The sequence below is a fragment of the Lontra canadensis genome, unplaced genomic scaffold (genome assembly GCF_010015895.1).
Source record: "Lontra canadensis isolate GAN:19392208 unplaced genomic scaffold, GSC_riverotter_1.0 scaffold79, whole genome shotgun sequence".
Taxonomy (NCBI): domain Eukaryota; kingdom Metazoa; phylum Chordata; class Mammalia; order Carnivora; family Mustelidae; genus Lontra; species Lontra canadensis.
In genome coordinates, this window is record NW_022631073.1 from 779,360 (window position 1) to 796,441 (window position 17,082).

At 57.1% G+C, this 17,082-nt stretch overlaps 1 protein-coding gene across 2 annotated transcripts in view; it reads right to left on the reverse strand.

Moving 5' to 3' along the window:
• INPP5A (inositol polyphosphate-5-phosphatase A) overlaps positions 1 to 17,082 on the reverse strand; it is a 166,431-nt gene that overhangs the window by 54,257 nt on the left and 95,092 nt on the right. For both annotated transcript variants that reach the window (XM_032882052.1, XM_032882053.1), the window contains exon 5: positions 8,674 to 8,737. In XM_032882052.1, the coding sequence (XP_032737943.1) occupies positions 8,674 to 8,737 (64 nt within the window). The remainder of the gene's footprint in view (positions 1 to 8,673; positions 8,738 to 17,082) is intronic.

Below are 17,082 nucleotides of genomic sequence, written 5' to 3' on the forward strand. Positions count from 1 at the left end.
GGTGCGTGGACAGCAGTGACCGCCGTCGGCATCCTGGGAGCTGGCAGCATAAGCGTCCACGTGAGGAGGCCGGGGCCACACGGCCCAGCACAGGGGAGCTCCGCGGGGGTGTGATCCACGCCTGGGGAGTGTGGGCCGTGCGCCCCGCCCGCGGTGTGATGGTTCTCCCGTGGCCTCAGCCTGCCGTGTGGGCTCCTGACCCGCCTCGCCCTCCTCCCTTCCCACCCGGGGCCCTCTCTCGCTCCCTCCTGGCACCGAGCCCCCAGCAAAGGCCCAGCTCAGCCTGGTCTCTCCTGGGCTCTTCCTCCGGCGGTCGGCTCCTGAGGCCAGGCCCGAGTCCTGACACCAGGCTGCAGGCCGTGGACGCCCCCAGGACTGACGCCCACGGTCCTCGGCGAGGCACGCAGTCCACAGCGCTCCGTGTCAACCGAGACGGGGAGAGGAGACGGTCGCGGGGAGGCAATTCTGCTTCGGACAAAAACCCTCATCGCCGTAGAGGACGAGACTGGGGGAGTGGGAGCGGACGGAGGCCACGTGCTCCGTGAACAAACAGACCGTCCTTCTAGAGCAGCCGCCCCAGTGTGCCCCGCGCGGCCCCTCGCTGCAGTCCGCACGGGCGCTCGGCGCTCCCAGCGCGTGCTGTGCTCCCGGGCTCCCCCGGGGCTGCACCCACTCACCCTGCCCTCCCCACCCCTGCAACAGGGGCTCTTCACTCCCCGTCTCCCGCCTTCCCTTAAACGTCCCCTTGTCGCCAACATGCTGTCGGGAGCCTTTCCCAGCGGCCCTTCACTCGGAAATACTCATCTGGTTCTTCGTGTCTCTGGGGGCTTGCCGGCTCCTTTCAGCTCCGGCTCTGCAAGGCTGCACCGCGCGGACGGACCCCGGCTCGCTTCTCCGTCTGCCTAGGAAGGACGTATCCTGGTTCCTTCCAGTGCTCGGTAATTAGGAATGAGGATACCGTAGCTCCTGCTGCAGGTTGCTGTGGGGACCGACGTCGTCCTCTGCTGCGCGTGACGGGCCGGCAGTAGGACTGCTGGGCCGTGCGGCACGCGTGTCGCCCACAGGAGACAGCCACACCGTCCCAAACGGCCACGGGCGGGGGCGGGGGTCCCGGCTGCACGGCCTCCGCATCTGCATCGTCTGCGCTCCGGCCGTCGGCCGCCCCGGCGGGTGCCTGGTGGTGTCTCCTTACGCGTGATACGGAGCCCATTTTCACAGCTTTCTCTGCCATCTGTACGTCTTCTTGACTCAGATGTCTGTTGACATTTTTGGCTCATTTTTTAATCGGATTGTTTTCTTATTGTTGAGTTTTAAGAGTTCATGGCAGATTTTTGGTTCACATCTTGCCCAGGCCGTGGCTTCTCTCTCCATCCCCTTAGCTGTGTCAGAGCAGGATCTGAGGAAGCCCGGCTCATCCAGTGTCCTCGCGGACCGCGGTGCTGATTTAAAAAGTCGTCACCAAACCCCAAGTCACCGTTTCTGCACCACCTTCCGGGCATTTTACACTTTCACACTTTACACATCAGTCTCTGTCCGCTTTCGGTTAACTGCCGTGCGGCATGCGGTCCGGCTCCGTACTCACAGCTCAGCAGAGGACGTCTGGTTGTTCCGGCCCCATCGGCAAAAGACCGTCTTCAAGGCACTGCACTGCCTTCGCTCCCTCGTCGCTGGCAGCCGCCCACACTCATGGGGCCTGTTTCTGGGCTCTGCTTTGCGCCGTTGACCGTTTTGTCTTTTCGACGACACAACACTTGTCTTAATTACCGTAGCGTGTATAGGGCGTCTCAAGTCGGGTGGTGTCAGCCCTACAACGTTGTTCTCCCCTTTCGGCACGGGGCTGACGGCGCTGGGTCTTCTCTCTCCGTGTCAACTTCGGAACCGATTTGTTGGTGTCGACAACGCAACCTGCCGGAATTCGACGGCGACGGCAGCGTCTCGGTGGGCCCAGCAGGGAAGAACCACACGCTGACAAGGTTGCGTCTTCCTGTCCATGAACATGGGACAGCACTCGGTTGACTCCGATCGTCTTTGATTTTGGCAGAGTTCTGCGGTTTTCCTCATATTAATCTTGTCCATATTTTGCTAGGTTTATTTCTAAGTCTGTCTTCTGTGCGTGTGCTAATGTGAATGGTTTTCTGTTTTTAATTTCGAATTCCATGTCTTTGTTGCTGGTTTAGAAAAGCCACTGGCTCCTGCACATTAACCTTGTGTCCCGCCACCGTGCTCGTTTGCCCGGTTTCTGTCGTGGGTGGGTCTTCCAAACGTCCGACATAACCACGTCATTGAGGACTAAGACCGTTTTATTCCTTGCCACCCCCATCAGTACACCCTCCATTTCCTCCTCTTGTCTTCATGCACAGCCAAGATCTCTGGAGCAGTACGGAAGGGAAACGGGGAGAGTGCACACCCGTACTGCACACCAGAAGCATCCGGGCTCTCACCGTGACGTGTGATGTGAGATGTGGGTTTCCCCAGCTGCTCCTGACCAAGGTCTCTCCCCAGTTCGCAGAGACCCACTGTGGGAGACGGCAGACTCACGCAGCCAAGCACTGTTCTGCGCCTCTGACGTGGCCGCGCGGCTTCCTTCCTCGGCTTGTTGACGTGATGTTTCGTTAACGGACTTTGAGACGCGGAGCCGGACTCGCAGACCTGCGTGAACTCGGTTGTCACGACTCTCCTGACACGCTGCTGGACTCAAGCTGCTGACACTACGTTGAGGGTCTCTACACTTCATGCTCAGGAGAGATACTGGCCTACGGTTCTGTTTTTCCGGAGTCTCTGTTTGGTTTTGGTATCAGGGAATGTTGGCTCAGAGTGAGTGGGAATGTTCCCTCCGCTTCTGTTTTCTGGACAATGTTGCAGAGAACTGGTATAATTTCTTCCTTTAGTGTCTGGTAGAATTCACAGTAAACCCATCAGACCTCGTGCTTTCTCCTTTAGGAGTTTATTAATTATTGATTCAATTTCCTTAACAGATAAAGGCCTATTCAGATCACGGAGTCCCCCAGGTGTGAATCTGGACGACTGCATTTTCCAAGAAACTGCCTCACCCACATCATGAAGCTACAGGCGTGGACCTGCTCCCCATATACCTTCATTGCCCTTCAACGTCCACAGCCGGTAGTGATGGCCCCTCTCTCATCTCTACTGTCAGTAATTGTGTTTTCTTTCTTTTCTTGGTTAGCCTGACTAGAAGAGTATCAATTTTATTGATCTTTTCAAAGAATCAGCTTTGGGTTTTGCTAATTTTCTCTACTGAGTTCCTGTTTTCAATTTCATTGATTTATGCTCTAATTTTTATTATTTCTTTTCTTATGATTTGGATTTATTTTGCTCTTCTTCTGGCTTCCTAAGGCAGAAGCTTCGATTAGCGATTTTAAATCTTACCTCTTTTCTAACACACACACTTGATGCCACGAACACACTTTCACTACATCCCACAAATGCTGATAAGCTCTATTTCATTTTCATTTAGTTCAAAATATTTTCAAAATTTCTTGAGATGTATTCTGACTCATGTGCTATTCTTGAAGTGTGTTGTTTCACACCCAAGTGTTAAAGTAAAAAACAAAGAGAGACCAGCCTTTAAAGTTCCCTGAACAAAGCCAGTTTGGTCATAGAAACAAAGCTGAAATTAGCTTATTTTGTAAGACTAACTTAAAGTGGGTCATTCCTTGCTTATCTAAAAATGATGAACACTTACACTGATTTGCATTGTTGATACGAGGTAACCCCGAACCTATTCCCATCATTTAAGAGAATTCTAATACCATAACCAATCACTGCTATGAATCAAGTCACTGCCTCCACGCGGCATGAGCCATCTTACACCAAAATACACCCCAGAGCCCCACTCCGTGTTTTGGTTTGAATGCTCGAGTGTGCAAACTGTCTTGTTGATGTGTGCACAACATACTTTTACCAATTATTACTTCAATGATTCACTGGTTTTACTTCTGTTATTTCTGAACTTCAGACACAAGTATTTTGGGGTTTTCTCGCCGTCTCTCTGTTGCTGATTTCGTGTGAAAGTCCAAGGGGTCCGGGAGTGTCCTTTGCATGACGTTGGTTCTTCTAAATTTGTTGAGGAGTGTTTCGTGGCCCAGAATGCGGTCGACCGCAGGAGCCATTCCGGGGAACTTGAGGAGAATGTGTGTGCGGCTCTCGCTGGGGAGAATATTCTAGAAACGTCGGCCGGACCCCGCCGACCGACGGGGCAGTCGAGTTGAACTACATCCTCAGCCATCCTGCCTGCTGGATCTGCCCGTCTTTGGCAGAGGGGCCCTGAGGTCTCCACCTGCGGCACTGGATTCATCCGTTTCTCCCGGAAGCTGTCAGTTTTGCCCCGTGTGTTGTGATGCTCTGCTGTCAGGTGCGTACACGGTAAGACCTGTTCTGTCTTCTTAGAGAACCGACCCCTTTATGGTTGTGAACTAAACCGCCTTCTCGATCCTCAGTCACTCCTCACGCTGGAGTCTGCTGTGTCTGGAAGGGCCGCCGCTCCTCTGGCGTTCTGACTCGTGTCCGTGCGGTCCCTCTCCCTCCATCCCTTGACCTTTCGTCTTCGTGGGTCTGTGGATCCTACGCGGGCTGCCGGCAGACAACGCGCAGCGGGGTCTTACCGTTTTAACCGCTCGGACCGCTTCCGTCTCGTAGCTGGTGCACTTGCCGTGCTGGCGCCTGCAGGGAGCCCCGCGGGGGCTACGCTGAGAAGCTCCTCGTCGGCACCGTCTCCACCTGCTGCCTTTGTCACCCCCCTTTCTCCGTAGACGCTCTGGTCTAATTGAGCATTTCATGGGATGCCATTCTCTCTCCTCTATTATTAACATGCCAGCTGTATTCTGTTTTAATGATTTTTAGTGGTTGCCGGAGTCTACAATATACGCTTACCACCCGTCCCAGTCCACGCTCACGCCGCTCCGCACCCCTGCACGGAGTGAGGGTCCCCGGCTCCTCTCTCCCGCCTGCCCAACATCACGGTTACTCGTCTCACTAACCCACAAGCTACGGTCACCCCCATGGTGCTGCTGGTGACGCTCTGAACAGAAGTTACGTCAGATGAAGGATGATAAGAAACAAAATGCTCTACCTTCACTTATTCCTTCCTTTACACTCTTTCTCTTTCTTTCTTTTTTTTTTTTTTAAGATTTTATTTATTTATTTATTTGACAGGCAGAGATCACAAGCAGGAGAGAGGCAGGCAGAGAGAGGAGGAAGCAGGCTCCCCGCTGAGCAGAGAGCCCGATGCGGGGCTCGATCCCAGGACCCTGGGATCACGACCTGAGCAGAAGGCAGAGGCTTTAACCCGCTGAGCCACCCAGGCGCCCTCACTCTTTCCTTCTTAACGTAGATGTACGCATCTGACCTGATCGTTTTCCTTTTGTCAAATAACTTTCAACCTTTTCTGCATGACGGGTCTGCCGGAAACAAGTTCCTGCAACTTTTGTTTGAGAAAGTGTTCTTTTCTCGCTCACTTCTGAAGGGTAACTTTGCTGTGTACAGAATTCTAGGTATCCTCTTCTACCAGCAGAAATACCTCACACCCCTCTCTTCAACTCCATGGTTTCTGAAGAAAAGTTCGATGTCTTCTTATCCTTGCTCCTTTCTAGGTCACCTCCCCACGCCCAGCCCTGTTCTCTCAAGGTCTCTCTCCGTCTTGGACTTTCCGCAGCTAGTGTAGACACGCTTAGGTGCAGGGTGTGGGCATCCGTCTGCTCAGTCACCGATGAGCTTTCTGGGTCTATGGCTCAGTGTCCATGATTAATTCTGCAAAATTCCGGGCCATGACTTCAAATTTGTCTTGTTCCTTTCCTCTCGGTTTCCCGGCTGCCGTCCCTTTGTGCACGCGCCTCACCTTCTGTGTGTCCCACGGGGCTGGGAATCTTGCTCTGCTTTTGTGTCTTGTTTTTTTCTCTTTACTTTTCAGTTTGGAAAGTTTTCAAAGACGCGCTTCTGGCCCAGTGGCTCTGTCTTCAACCACGTCCAGGCTGGTGAGCCCATCGGAGGTCAGGTGCATTTCTGTTCACGTTCTGTGTTTTGAGCTTTTCCTTTTGATTCACGAGCTTCTGCTTTTCCATCTACACCCTCAGCACATCAGTCACGGTTCTCTGAAATGCCCCATCTGGCAGCTCCACATCGAGGCCACATCCCACTCGGGCTCCAACATGCACCTGCTCTCTTCACACTGTATCTTCTCCTTTTCAACTTGGCTTATAACTTCTGGTTGAAAGCGAAACACGAGTAATTGGAAAAAAGAATGGAGGTCGACGGGACTTTCCTACGAGGCTCTGGTGAGGAGCTGGGCTGTATTTCCGGGAGGGACTCGGGGGCTAACGTTTCCTCCCACGTTCTGTTCTTGTCTCCTCTGCTGTCTTTGCGCTCCCGTGAGACTCCTTCGGAAACAGACGGTGAGCTTGGCAGGCTCTGCCGTGACTCCTGGGGTGGTGACAGGCGCTGCGGCTGGGGCAGGACACTGTCCTATCGTCCGGTGACCTTGCCATGGTCCTTCCGCCAGCATGAGCCCAGCCTGCAGCCTTCTGGCGCGCTCGCAGCCCTACAGCCCCTCGAGTAGCACAGAAGGCCAGGGGAGGCTGAAGTCACCCACTACCTCCCCCAGGCCTGCTGGGCAGCTCTGGTGACATGGTTGTCCTCAAGGGCAGGCCTTTCGCGAAGAACAAAGGACCCTGGGCACACTTCCACACGGCTCCTTCCCTCTTCCCCGCCAGAAGCACGAGGGGGTTTTTCTCTAATCTTCCCCATGACGACATGGTGAGGCTCCTATAGCCGATGCTCACCAAAGTAGGGGGGCGGCCGGGGGGGGGGAGTTTCTCTCTCCAGCCTCTGGCCCTCCACGCCACCCCCCAGCATCTCCCACCAGTGCCAGCTCCCGGGGGCTCAGGGTCCGCCTGCCTGTCCCTCCAGTGTGGGGACAGCACAAGCCCTGGGGCTTCACTTCTCTAAGGGATCGGAGAGACTCGGCCCCACCATTCCCTCAGCACCGTCCACGCTCTCCAGGCGTCAGACCAGAAACCCACGTCCCTTTCATCCACACCTTTGGGTAGTCCTCAACTTTCTAACTAAGTACTAAATTCAAGCTGTTTCTTCTTAAAAAGTTTATTCAAGCTTTTCACAGATGTAAGACCGTTTTTGCTGTAACTTAAGTCAAAGCATGAGAGTGAGCCTTGGCGAACCGCGGCCAGGGCGCAAGGGGCGGGCGTTCCCGCTCCCGAGACCCGGTGTCCCTGGGCCCCGCACCTGTGCTGTGGGCGGCTACGCCACGTCCGGCCGTCGGAGCACCACCGAAGCAACACATACGCGGGCCACCGACGTGCTCAGGGCACAGTCCCCACCACCGCGTCTGCCCTCATCGCCAACATCAGCGACATCACCCTCGTCATCGTGGGGGCCGCGCGGGAGGCTTGGGGAGTCAAACGTACATCTTCTCAGTTTCCGAGAAACCGCGGGCCAGCCGGGGTGTCATGACTGATCTGATCTAGTGACACGACGTGCAGGGGAATGGTGACTCCCAGGAAGGGAGAAGTTCAGGGGCCCGGCTACGTGCCAGAGCTCGGAGGAGTGGAACCCCGTTCTGCTTCTAGCGCCACCTGGGGCACGCGGGGACTGGAGACCTCCCCTCTGTCCATTCTTGCCCACAGCCCCGCTGCTGGAGAACACAGCCCGGGCGCCCAGTGTCTAGTAACATCGCGGGGACAATGGCCTCTGGCCCGTCTCCCGCCAGGTTTGCAAGGCTACCCCAGCAAGTTCCTCGGTGGGAAAGCCACGTGCTTGGGTTCCAAACTGCGCAAAGAACCCTCAGGCGATAGGGCCAATGAAAAATCATCCTGCTGGCCGGGATCCTGTTCCCAACATCGATGAAATCACTGCCCAAGCAATTTAGGAAAGACTCTGCGTCTCCCTTTCAGAAGAGGCGATCGGTCTCCTAAGTGAGTGGAGATAATGAATCTGAGCGACTGACATAATTAGTCGCTCTCCACGGTGATTACAACTTCAGTGACACCTCGGACTAATGGGATCTGCCTCAGGGGCCGAGCTGGAGGCCGAGGACTCGCGTGTGGCGTGAAGAGAGGGTGTCGCCCCAACGCCCCAGCCGAGCAGGAGGACACTGGGGCTGCTGGGCTCCGGGCTGCGGGGCTCCCGTGTGCGGGGACACGAGGACCAAGGCCGGTTTCAGGAGCCCAGGAGCCCCACACAGCACACGGGCCGGCCCAGGAGCGCAGGGCGGTTCTCCCTCCACCACGACTGCCGGCTCGTGTAAGAGACACCACCCAAGCAGGCCTTCATTTTCTCCCATTTGATTCGGACACAAGGTCGTTCCCTCCTCCCCTACCTGGCTCTGCAGGAGATCCAGCGGCACTGGCCGGCCCTGTCCTGGGAGCAGGAGGAGCGCGGGCTGGGGGCTGGGGGTCCGGGTCTGGGGTTATAGTTAGAGGATCCAGTGCGGGGCCTGGAGTGTGATCCAGGTTAGGGTAGGGGGTCTGGGGCAGGAGTCGGGGGCAGGGGTCCAGGGCAGGGGTCTGAGGCAGAAATACCGTGGATTCCAGGGGCCCAGAGCACCAGGTTTGCACAGGAGGCCCCTGGTCAGCGGCTGTGCCCCCCACGGGGATGCTGGGTGGGGCGGGGGAGCCCAGCCAGGGAATCCCGGAAGAGTCTTACCTTTAAAGTCAAACTGGTAGATGTTTTTTAAGGATTCATGAAGAAAATAAAAGCTTCCTAATGCCTGCAGAGCAAACAGAGAAAGTGGGTGAGAGCAGAACAGCTTTAAGCTCAAGCACTGACTCAAGCCCTTGTGAACTAGGACGGAACTGCCTCCTCAGGGCTCACCCCCGCCACCGGGATGAGACGTCAGTCACACTCAGCGGCACACACAAAGCCCCTCCCCCAACACGGGCGCCAATCGAGCGCGGTCTCCCTCGGCTGGAGGCGCCCGGGGCCCGCGGGAAGGGCTCCGACCCCAGCGCCGTGCTCACTGTGTGCTGCACCCGCCTGGGGCTCCTGGCAGCCACCCCTGCACCGGCCTTCTCTGCCCGCTCGTCCTCCTTCCGCACGCGCAACTGCCACCCACTCCCCGCAGCGCCACCGGCTGGCCCCGCGGTCCAGTCTTGCTCTGGACCCCAAACTGTAGAGGCCAGGCTGGGCTGGGGTGACCACCAGAGGAGGCTGCGTGGGACACCTGACCCTAAAGGGACCTGTTTCTCTGAAATTCAAACTGGGTGTCTTGTATGTGCCTGTGCACGCATATATGGACACATGTATTCCTCTGTGAGGCCGTATAACGTGTGTGCGCGAGCATACGTGTGTACAAATGCAGGCCTGTGCCTACGTACCCATGTGCATGTAACACACACGTGTCCATGTGTGTACATCCGCGTATGCACATGGCTGCTCACACCCGTGTAGATGTACACGTGAATGTCCATGTTTCACGTGCGTGCACATACATTTACACACACACATGTGTAACCCTGTACACGTGCACAGACACCTACGTGTCCCTGTACCTACGTTTTGCTCCTCCACTGAACCCGGCCACCCAACAAGGTTCCTGGGGAGAGAGGCTGCGGCGGGGGCCGCTCTGCAGACTTGAGCCCCTGACAGGCTGTGCGGCCCCGAGAAGGCGCCAGGAGGTGAACGTGGCAAACCTTCAAGTCCCCTCGCCAGGCATGATCGCGCTGACACGACATCATGAAGTTTACAAAAGGACACGGAAAAGAGACTGTAACCCACAGAGCAGGACATCCATAATCGGCTCTAATGGATACTTAAGTCAAAGCTGAAGCTAACTTTCTCCCTGTTTAACCTGCTCAGTCGGTACGTTTGGGCCACGCTTCAGTCACAGGACACGGCGACGTCTGCACAGAAGCGCCCAGGCCCGCGGACGGGAGCCTGGTGCTCGCAGGTCCGTCTGTGCTCTTCTTGTCTGAGAATACGGACTGCTTGCCCGTTTTACTAAAAACAATTAAAATACTTTCTACATATTTATAAACCTGACTGTCAAGAGCGGCAATTAATTCTCCATTAGTGACAAGCAACCCGGTCGATGCCGTACTTTTGCCAGAAGAGCAAATGCAAGGTGGGGGCCCGGTCCTGCCCGCGTGGGGCCAGCCTTTAGGCGTGGCCTGATGTGCGGTATGCGCGGGGCGGGGGGGGGGAGCCGGCGTCTCCCCGCACAGAGCCAGGGCCCTGGGGCTCTCAGCATGGGTCGGGGCGGACCAGGAAAGGACACCGCAGCTCCTGTGCTCCGTGGAACGTGGCAGACGACGTGTCTCTGAGACTGGCTATGGCCTGACGCTCGCCGCCGCCATCCACCTGGGCGGAGAAGGGGGAGCTCTCCACACACTCCCGGGGAGTGGCCTGCGCAGGGCTGGGGTGGCCGGGGCCGGGGCAGGAGCCAACCGGGAAGGAACACGAGGCAGCTCGTTAGAAAGGCCCCCATCACTTTTCATTTGCAGATAGATCAGAGGGCCAGTAACTTATCATCCCTGCAATGAGATTAGCAGCCAAAGTACAGATCGTCAACCTGAGCCTGCGTCCGACTTGCTCTTCCAGAAAACTAACGCTCAAACCAGAGCAACAACAGTGAGGGGCTCTCAGGGACACGTTCTTCTGCAGACACCACGGAATGCATCTGAGCGTGACACCGAGGGTAACAGTGCCCCACGTCCATATCCGTGTCGGCGGCCACCTCCCGACAGCCTCTGGAAAGCCCCAGGGCCAGACCCATGCCCGCCTCTCCTGGGGGGGTGGGTGTCCTGCCTCTCCCAAGGGACGGGGCTGGCTGTGGGGGTGGGGTGGGCCCAGAAAGCCGGCTGCAGGGTCTGGGGGTGGGTGGGGTCCCAGCCCAGCGCAGCTTGGGAAGTCCGACCCGCCTCAGAGGGCAGCTGCACTACACAGGTGCCCCCGGGGCCTCTGGGAGTCTCTGCTCCTCCAGGACGGCACACTGTGCTGTCTCTACAGATAAAGTGTCTGCAACTTGTTAGTTTTTAAAAATAAAAAAAAAAGTGGGCACCTGAGTGGCTCAGTCGTTCAGCGTCTGCCTTCAGCTCGGGTCATGATCCCGGGGTCCTGGGATCGAGTCCCGCATCCGGCTCCCTGCTCAGCGGGGAGCCTGCTTCTCCCTCTGCCCCTCCCCCACTTGTGTGCTCGCTTTCTCTCAAATCAACCAATCAATCAATAAATATAACATTTTTTAAAAAGCAGAAAAAATAAACAGATCTAAGAATAGGAGAAAGAATTTCATGCGATATTGTCGGTAAGTTTATAACCAATCAGAGAAACTTAGTTGTTCTAAGTTAGAACTATCAGACTTGAATGAATGATGGCTGGAGAGTGTGATGAAGCCCCTGGACCTCGGCCCACTCTGTCCCCGGGCGGGCTGGCCGCGTGGAGGACGCCGTGGGACGCTGGGGCCTCCCCGATGCGGTGGGGCGCGCACCGAGCAGGAGAAGCTCCTGGAGGACGGCGGCTGCACACACGCCGTCCGAGCTCCCGTCTGAGACCAGAGAGCGGCTTTGCGTGCGCAGCCCAAGACAGGCACCGGACAGGCAGGCGGCCCCGAGTGCTGCTCCGGACGCCGACCCCTTGTCCAGATCTGCAGCGACCCCTGTGCACAGGGACACATGCGACGAGACGGCGTGTGCTACAACGCCCCACAGCTCACACGCGTGGGACACGCGGCGCTCACTCAGGGGCGCTGGAGCCCTCAGGAAGCGACACTTGTGTGTGGCGGCCCTTCCAGGCCCTGAGAACCGGACACTTCACACGTGGAGGTGGGTCGGCGACACCTGAAATACTCCCGGGACGGCGCCCTGTGCCGCAGGGAAACACGTCACGCGCACACCAGACGGGCCTCGCGAGGCTGAGAAAGAAGGATCCTAAAACTTCACAAAAAGCTAACCAAAGCAGCTGAAAACAAAAAAAGGTAACGTTATTAAGATTATACCAAAACAGGAATAAAACCATAAATACAAAATTCAGAGCAGGGATCACCTGGGGGGTGGGGTGGGGCAGGGGCGGAGCTGCAGTGACATGGGGACTCCAGACAGGTCTGCTGTGCCCTGCAGGGCTGACGCCACCGGCCTCTCCCCATGGGTCTCTCCCCGTGGGTCTCTCCCTGCAGGTCTCTCCTCTGTGTCCCGGTGTCAGTGCAGGTGCCACCCCCGCCCGACGACCCTCCCGTCCCTGGCGCTTCGTGGACGCCTGGGGCTGCACCCCAACCCCGCACCACGCCCGGGCTCAGGCGACCGCGGTCTTTGCGGCTCGGGTGGGCGGAAACGAGCACATGGCGCGTCCCTGGGGCTTTGTCTCCATCGCACCCCGCTGAGCGCCTGTGCCGAAGGCCACTGGCGACTCAGTTTTCCCTCGCGAACTCCTCACTCGAATCCTTTTTCTATGTGTCTTTTTCTCATTTTACAAGGTCTTAAATTTTTAAATATGATCTGACATTATTTCTTTATCTATGACTTGCATTACAAGAATGTCTCCCTCTCGAGCTTGTCTTCTTAGAGCATCTTTGATTAAATGAAAAGTTTTTATTTTTAAATTAATCACGGCCCCTGGGTGGCTCCGTCAGTTCAGTGTCTGACTCCTAATTTCAGCTCGTGTCATGATCTCAGGGTCCGGAGATCAAGCCCTACCTTGGGCCCTGTGCTGAGCCTGGGGCCTGCTTGAGGTTCTCTTTCCCTCTCGCTGTGCCCCTCCCCCCCCGTACACTCTCTCCCCCCAAAAATAGTCCAATTAATCATTAATCAATATTTTCCCTTATGGTTTATGCCTTTATGTCTTATTTGGAAATAGTTCCCTAATTTGACTCCACAGTGATATCCCATTCTCAAGGGCAATCGGTAAGAGTGTGTTCTACGCACTTAAGACTTTAGGGACCAGAGACTTGCTAGTGGGTGTGGCACAAAGGGAATTCCAGGGTTATCTCACCATCTGCGGAAACCCCCCGTCTGGTCCCCCCCGTGACTGACCCTGTCACTCTCATGTTCCACCCGTCTGTCCACCAGTGTGGGGATCTGCTCCAGATTTCTTGATTCTGCCCAACTGATCGATTTCTAGTAACAATGTTTCCTATTTTGGCTTATAACATGTCCTGATATTTACTAATGAAATGCCTCACTTATTTTTCCTCCATGTACTTCAGATATTTGGGGCTGTTTGTATCTGCACCAAACTTCAGAACGGCTGCTGGTCTACCCCCTCGACACCCTGCTGGGCTCGGACGACCGACACAGAGACTGCAGGTGACGGCGACATTTTGGGGGTACTCCGTTTCCTTCCCATGAGTGTGATACATCCTTAACCATACATTCGAGGTCTTTTAAAATGTCTTCTAACAAAGTTTCATCATTTTCTCCATAAAAGTCTTAAAGACCTTTTGTGAGATTTACTCTTTGTTATCTTTTAGTTTCTGTTACTATTAGAAAGTATAATTTTTTAAAAAGATTTTATTTATTTATTTGACAGACAGAGATCGCAAGCAGGCAGAGAGGCAGGCGGAGAGAGAGGGGGAAGCAGGCTCCCCGCTGAGCAGAGAGCCCGATGCGGGGCTCGATCCCGCATCCCTCGCACCCTGGGACCATGACCCGAGCCGAAGGCAGAGGCTTAGCCCACTGAGCCCGCCAGGCGCTCCAGAAAGCGTAATTTTTAAAACCACTCCCGGTTTAGAACCATTTGCTGCTCGTGAATCGGAACGCTACTAGCTTTTGTACATTAACCTTTTATTCAGCAACTTTGCTCAGTTTCCTTCCCATCCCGACAATTATGGATTCCCTCTGGTAGCGTGAAGGACCACTGGCTTGGGTTTGTTTCGTCCTCACAATATTTCCACCTTTTCTTCCCTTCGTGTTTGCTCTGTCTTGTGGCGGCTTCGGGGCTTCCGGGCCCGTGTGAACAAAGGAGCCGGGCTCTGTCTAGGAACTCGGTGCGTGTGCGGAGGGCAGCAGCGGACGTGCCCAAATCGCGATCTTCTGAGAAAGCTGAAGGAGGGTGTGTAAAAACAGGGAGGTCAAACATGCGCCAAGGCTTGGTGAAAGGCGCCGGAGCGGGTAGTTTTCTGGTGGAGGAGGCTGGAGAGGAGTGGGATCTGGCGGGAACGAGAAACCGGATGAAAGTGCCACGTGGACGCCCCGTAGGCAGACGGCTAGCGGGTCTGAAGCGCAGGGTCGACGTCTGAGCGAAAAGCGACATTTAGTCGTCTGTGGAGACTGAGGAATGCGACGGGAGAGAAGCCTCCTCCGAGGGCTGAGCCAGCGCGGCGCGCTGGCCAAGAGAGAAGCGGAGGCCGGGCTGGAGGGAGAGGCGGCCACGGGCACCTCTGGTATCTGCCTGGCGGAAGCAGGGAATCGCTGTCAGAGACTTGGACATGTGAAGCCGGCCTTGCCTTCCCAGCGGGCAGCCCCGATGCGGGTTTTCACCCATCGCTGGATTCCGCTCCCAGCTCCGCAGTCAGCAGTTCTGGCTTCCAACCCGGTCTCTCTTCTCGGCACCCCAGGCAAAGCAGTGTCTGCCACGTCTTCAGGAACGGCCCATGCACAAGTGCAAGCGATACCTGCCACGACACTTGTGTTCTCAGCAGCGGCTCACCTGCCCTTCTGTCCCCGTTTCGTTCCAGGTTCGGGACTCGCGTCTGCGTCTCTGGGCACTCCTCCTCCCCCAGGGGACGACACACGGTGTCTGCTTGGGACGCCCCAAGAAGCCTCTTTCCCCTCCCATTTCCAGCCGGCGGCTCCCACATGCGCAGCCCTGGGCCTCCCCTCGACCGCCAGCCGCGGGGTCAGGGGCACGTGGGTCCCCCGTGGACGTCTCACACAGAGCCCGATCTCTCCCGACTTGGGACGGTAGTGTCACCTTCACTGGCCTGCCCCCTGGAAACTGGGGGTCTCTCTGGACCCTCTCTCTGGACCCTCCAGCCGCTTCCCTGCTGCCCCATCTCTCCTGCACACACCCCTTCTGTGGAATCCACACTCGGCCTCTCACCCTCCCCTTCTGTTCTCGCAGCCCCGAGTGGGGCCATGACCCCTGCTGCCCGCACGGCTACTGTCCGCTCAGCCTCTGCTCCCGACGGCCGGTGACCTCTGAAGACGACGACATGACCCCGTCACTGCTCCGCTCCTCAGGGACCGCCAGCACACGGGACCGCCCCTGCTCCTGCGTGTTCCCGGGCCCCACCCCCAGCTTGTGCGGCTCTGGCCACGCGGGTGCCCGGGCCTGCCACCACCAGGGCCTTTAGCTGCTCTGCCTTCCCCGGTTCAGCTTCTGCTCACACGAGGCCCTACCACTGCAGGTCTCCACAGCAAGGCTGCCTCCTCTGGGCTGTCCTCCCAGACTACTCACGCAAAGCCCTGGCGGCCCCGGCACAGCCTCAGCCTGTCGCAGGGCTGCTCACTCCGGCCGCAGGCCGGTTTCCTTCGCACACCTGCCTTCTCTACCAGAAGGGGTGGGAAGCTCCCGGCGGGTGTTCTCGTCACCTCTGAGTCCCCAGCTCAGCACCTGGCACAGACCAGGCACCCAACAACGCCCGGTCAAAGAGAGGGACGCGGTGACGTGCCTGAGGACAGACTGGTCGGCAGTTCGGGACCCAGCACACGGGACTGCGGACTCGGGTTCCAGGGGACGAGCCAACACATCGCTTCTACCACGTGGCCGTGAAAATCACGCTTTCTACCAACAAGGGGCACTGGCCCCTCGCGAGCAAGCCCACGCTCCCAGCTTTAAAACAATTTAGTAGATGCAGTAATAAATCAGGGTAAAACTACTGTAACGTTCATTAGATTACAAACAATAATAAATGAAACGAAGCTTTCGTTTAAATCAGTGCAGAGCCTCATTGATCCGTCCCCGTGTGAGGAAATCGCGAGCAGCCCATCGAATCGGATGAGGCAGCCTCACCCCGCACGCAGCCCGCGGGAAAGGCCGTCACGTCACGGTCACCAGCACGGCCCTCTCTCAAGGCGGCTCTGTAACCCGCTAAGACGAGAGCCGACGTAGGTACAAAGTCCCGACTTTCCCATTTCAGCTCCGGGGCTAACCGTGAGCTGACGGCACAAGGTCCCCCCGTCTGGCCCTCACCACGGCCCTCCCCATGCGGCTGCTGGCTTGAGAGACGCACGGGTAATTCCATTTTGTCTGCCGTCCCACAGCCAGCGGCAGAACTTAATTAAATTGGTTGTCCATTGTGTTCATCTCCTTACAAACTTAATGCTATTCTGCTCCGGAATTAAAGAGCATTTTATAAAGCCTGCGCGGTGGGGGCCGGCGTGCTGTGTGTACACCAGGGAGCGGGGTGCTGGGCCCTGTCATGGTCCCTGCTTGTAGTGTCCCCAATTAGGCCATCTCGCGAGGGGCCGGGTGAAGCACAAGTCGTCCTGATGGGGCAAGCGCTCCCCGCGACCTCCTGTGCGGCTACGACACTCCCCCAGGTTAGGGCGCCTGTTAACGTCTCCTATCACCGCAGCGAGGAGCGACTCACACATAACGAGACGGCCTTCAGCATCAGCCCGGGGGACGGGCTGCTCGGCGAGGGCGCAGCATGAGGGCACAGAAGCCAGAGCGAGGGTCACGCCAGACCCCCGCAGGCAAGGGACACCTGGCAGCACAGCTGACCTGAGAGGCAAGGTCACCAGCTGGCACAGGGAGCAGCCGCCACAAGGACTCCCGCACCCACTCGGGCGCCCAGTCCCTGAGCAGATGGTCTCCGGCACCTTCTCCACGGTCTTGGGCACCTGAAAGGTCCCGAGGAGAAACGGCCTGAAGCACGGGGGTGGTGACAGGGGCTTCACACAAAGGCCAGCTCTTGACCACAGGGGCTCCGTCCACGGGAAGTCCTCACACAGCAGCGTGAGCGTGGGGGCTGCCCCAGGACAAGGCCAGGGAGGCGGGGCACACGCCTGACATGGGGTCTCTGGAGAGAAGGGGTCCAGCTCGAAATGGCTGTAGGACCCCCAGCAGACACCAGCAGACGGCTGGACGCTCGGGGCTGGGGTCCGGGACAGAGGTCTGGGAGATGTAAAGGGGGGGCACGTGACATGGGGTGGTCGATGCCACAGACGTTGAGCTTGCCGA